This window comes from Haliotis rufescens, unplaced genomic scaffold (assembly GCF_023055435.1).
Source record: "Haliotis rufescens isolate VD_foot unplaced genomic scaffold, xgHalRufe1.0.p SCAF_38, whole genome shotgun sequence".
NCBI lineage: Eukaryota > Metazoa > Mollusca > Gastropoda > Lepetellida > Haliotidae > Haliotis > Haliotis rufescens.
In genome coordinates, this window is record NW_025964090.1 from 2,728,358 (window position 1) to 2,732,714 (window position 4,357).

General features: G+C 36.8%; 1 protein-coding gene across 2 annotated transcripts; it reads left to right on the forward strand.

Annotated features, from left to right (window-relative positions):
* Window positions 1–466: 466 nt before the first annotated feature.
* Window positions 467–3,701, forward strand: LOC124117837 (aspartate beta-hydroxylase domain-containing protein 2-like). Of its 2 annotated transcripts, XM_048381404.1 has the most exons (3): window positions 467–1,488; window positions 2,837–3,067; window positions 3,552–3,701. In XM_048381404.1, the coding sequence occupies exons 1-2, from the start codon at window positions 729–731 to the stop codon at window positions 3,058–3,060; spliced, it is 984 nt and encodes a 327-aa protein (XP_048237361.1). In that variant the 5' UTR covers window positions 467–728; the 3' UTR covers window positions 3,061–3,067; window positions 3,552–3,701. The 2 variants fall into 2 exon arrangements, with proteins under 2 accessions (XP_048237361.1, XP_046335820.1); XM_046479864.2 differs by having other exon boundaries at window positions 2,837–3,701.
* The last annotated feature ends 656 nt before the right edge of the window (window positions 3,702–4,357 follow it).

Here is a 4,357-nt window from a genome sequence, read left to right on the forward strand (position 1 = left end):
GTATATGGTATAAACTCCCTGATTAAACAATATGGAAATAATTTCGCGATTCGGTTTAGCCTTGCAGACACAATATTCCGACAAAAACTTCAGACCTTGATGTGTTCATATTTTAATATGGAAAATTATGTATTTGAAATATGTATGACTATATAGTTATTTGTGCTAATTTTTCAAAGAGCGATTTGATATAAAATGTCTATGTCAAGAGATATGTTGAATTGCGGTGCAAAGGAGTTGAGGTTGAAAAGAGAGCCTTCCATATTCTTTCATTTTTATTCAAAGTCAAGACATTCAAAATATTGCAACATGTACTGTAGATTTTATTTTTTCAAATGTATTCACACATTGTGTTCATTACATGGTAAAGAGTGATGTTTTTTCCCTGAACTCCATTTTCGACAAACAACTGATCCGTTCTTTGAATGTTTCCCATAAGAGTTACGTCCCTTAGTATGTTCCGGTAGAAAATGAAGAAAAATGTGTCATGTCAATCGGTGATATTTGTTTTTCTCTGAATTTGTTTCACTGTTTTCATATGGAACAATTTTGGCATGGCCTAATTTTGAATAACTTCAATTAAATTTATGTGCACTGGCTAAACTTTACATTGCACATATTTTCAGCTGATTTTGATAGATATATTATCATACAACGGTGCAACCTGTAGATCTATCGCCATTGTGTACTGAGAGTCTGCCAATACATACACTAGTGATGCTCTAACCATGTTGGAGTGGGTATATGAAACGGTTTGTGAAAATATCTGGGTGCTGTCTATAACATGCGTATGCTTCATGCTGTCGAAGTTTTATTTCAAAACAAGACTCATAGAAATTCAAGATAATCTCAAAGGCAATTCTGGAACCGACGATGATGGTTTTGAAAAGTGCCATTCACCCTCTTGTGTCAGATGCCGAACTCATAAGGAGATTTTGGTGCGTGCAAGAACCAGACTGTCATATCAGGCATATACTGGCAAACCGAAAGCCGAAGAGAGGGATAACAATATATTAAAACTTTGCACGGACGTTGAAAACAGTTTGCATAAAAGATTTACACAAGTGGAAGATGAAGATCAGAAGCCAGGTGTTTTCAAGATGTCTGGCCTGGAGGCCAAGCCATGGTGGGATGAACACGAAATTGAGGACTTCCATGGTCTGCAGTTTAGTGACAAAGTTTTAGATGATGTTAAAGCGGAGTTTTTTGAGTTGATGAAGAAGTCGAACACAGAAGATACTGTGCAATCATTATGGAAGGTGAATTCTACTCCTGATGGCATGTGGTCAATTTGTCACCTGATGGATCAAGGCAGACCAACAAAAGCAATAGAACAGTGTCCTAAAACATGGAATGCTGTTCATAAACTGTCACACTTATTAATGAAGAACAATCTATTTGGAAATGTTGCATTTTCCGTGATTGTCCCTGGCACTGTTATCACTCCACATTATGGACCCACCAATATAAGACTTCGGTGCCACATAGGTTTGTATATTTAGGCCTGATGCTCAGCCAGGCATCTTGGTATTTGTGACTTCATGAATGTAGTTGTACCATCAATACTATATTTTATCATTATTATCAACTAGCCTTGGGGGGGGGGGGGGGGGGGGGTAGGGGTAAGAATATCGGCCAGAAGCAACTTATGCTTGTTGTAAAGTGACTAAGTTGATCAGATAGTTGTACTCAGTAACTTAGTTGGTGGCCATGGTTGCATGTCAACATATCCCATTTGCGTGGGTCGATGCTCATGATATCAATCAAACAGATTTTCAACTGTATCATCATAACCTGATAACCTGAGTGGTTTGGTTGCTGTCGGTGTTGTCAACAAAACATGTACTTGCCTAATCCATAACCACAATTAACAAAGGACATGCTATTTTAATGATTATAAAGCATGATAACTAACCATGCTAACTGGTAGCTAACTATAATCTGATAATATACTTGTAAATTGTTTTCTCACTTGTTTATTAAGGCAGGGATCTGTTTATTTGTGAGTCCTGAGCATTCCTACCCAGAATTCCTTTTAGTCAGCCACATACTTGTGTACAGCGAGATGTGAAAACTCATCGCATCTCACACAATGTACTTAGTTTATTCAACAAATTATTTTTCATCGGTTTCCTTTGGGAAATGTATACACATTAATTAGTTGATATGCAACTCAGTGATTGAGTCAAGAAAATTGGACATGGCATGTCCAAACTTTGATTATTATCTTATCAGAAAAGGAATAGCAGTTAATGCTGATGTCCATGCTGCTACTGAAATAGTTTAAAAGATTCAGATATCTTTACTCTTTGCCTCCCAAGACACTTGCAGTGCACATTGTTTTCCTCCATGCTCAATTTCTCTGTGTCATGGGTGTAAAGTTTGTTTCCATTAAAACCCTGTTAAAAATGTTTTAGTATGGATGTGATTTATGCAAATTACAAATGTTATGTGAATTGACGAGTCCCAGGCTTTAATCCCCTCGTTTCAAGTACAGTGATAATCTGTTTCCAAAAAAGGTTTAACTTATTTTGTATTGTAAAATGTGTGAATTGTATTTACAAAGTTTTGCATCTTTTTAATTTGATAACCATGAGATCATGACCATGATGACAGAATACAACGTAAAACAATTCAATACAATTCATAGGGCAGGTTGAGAATATATGATAAGCTTCATCCATTTTCAATCAAATCAGCATGCAGCTATCATCACATAACACCAGATACCATTATCTAGATTATCAAAACTAATGTTACACCACTGCTCTGTGAATGAATAATGTCTTACAATGTGCAACTGTGATGTAATCTACATGTGTTCCCCATGTTCCAGGCATCATGGTCCCTCCCGGCTGTATGTTGATGGTCAATGGGGAAGAAAGAAAATACTCCGAAGGAGATGTTGTGCTGTTTGATGATTCCTTCTCTCACTCTGTCATGCACAAAGGAGCGAGGGAAGAAGGGATACGAGCTGTCTTGATGATTGACATCTGGCACCCTCACATCGACGATGAACTCAAACACGTGCTCAGCTACATTTTTTCCTCTGATCTCTGATTCAAGGGTACTTGATATTTTATGGGTTCTATCAACACTGATCAATAGGGATTTTACAAAAAAAAAAGGTGAATAATTTTAATGGCAATATCTAAATATTAAAATATATTTCTGATTTTGTGCAGTTTCTCTTTTTTCCAAAAGCAATCATGATGCTTGATATTTGTGATCATTAGAGGTGCAACGATACGTGAGGTCATGATATATGTATGCCGATACTATGCATGCGATGCAATTCGTATCTCCATACTTGCCTGCTCACCCCGCACTCAGCAATATTCCAGCTATGACGGCGGTCTGTAAATAGTCAAGTCTGGACCAGACAATCCAGTGATTGACATCATGAGCATCGACCCATGCAATTGGATCAACACGCCTGACCTCCTGATCCAGTTAGTTGTCTCTTACGTCAAGCATGGGTTCCTGAAGACCTATTCTAACCCAGATCTTCATGGGTATATCCATGCAGTTAATATTCTTTCTTTTTGCAGGTGAATCACAACCCTGAATACAGTCGAGTCCCGTTAATCCGACATCGATGGTTGCATATGATTATGTCGGATTAACGAGTATGTCGGATAAACGAAATTTAGTAGTATCAACGTTCGTGATCGAAAATTGGACATCTACACGATAGATAAGGATTCAAACACGTAATAAAAAATATAAAATAAATATTCATATTGTTATGTTACATTGTTAGCGGAATATGTTTTCTAATCATGCAACCTCTAAAGTTTAACACAAAACAACTGTTACGGACTATATGACCGATTCAAAATACTTTAAAAAGCATAATCTGGAATGGAAGTTGCAACTTTGAAACTGATTTAATCGGTTCCCATCATTAGTGTCCGATAAAGCCGATTGTCGGATTAACGAGTGTCGGATTAACAAGACTTGACTGTAAATTGTTTCAGAAATCAAAGATGGGATATTGTAGGGCAGAAACAAATTAGTAGAGGGCTCTGTGATTGGTATGCTATTTATAGCCAACCATGAAATACAAGAGAATCAGCATAAGCTGGTGGTTGAACAGTAGGTTATTATAATCAGGTTTTTACACCAGTATGTTAACTTGTAATGAAATGTATCATGTATCGTGATGCAGGGGGCGTAAATCGATGTATTGTATTGTGGACCACGTATCACGTGACAGTACTGTATCACCATATCGTTACACCAATAGTGATCATATAATTCAAAATTAATAAACAATTGTTTTGTTATGTAATACCAGTCCAATTCACACAAACTTGTAGTGTTTAAAGTTCCCATGATGTATTTGTACAATGTT

Coding starts and splice junctions, on each gene's coding strand:
- LOC124117837 (XM_046479864.2), top strand. CDS start 729: ATGTTGGAGTGGGTATATGAAACGGTTTGTGAAAATATCTGGGTGCTG. Junction 1,489..2,836: donor AAGACTTCGGTGCCACATAG/GTTTGTATATTT, acceptor CCCATGTTCCAG/GCATCATGGTCCCTCCCGGC.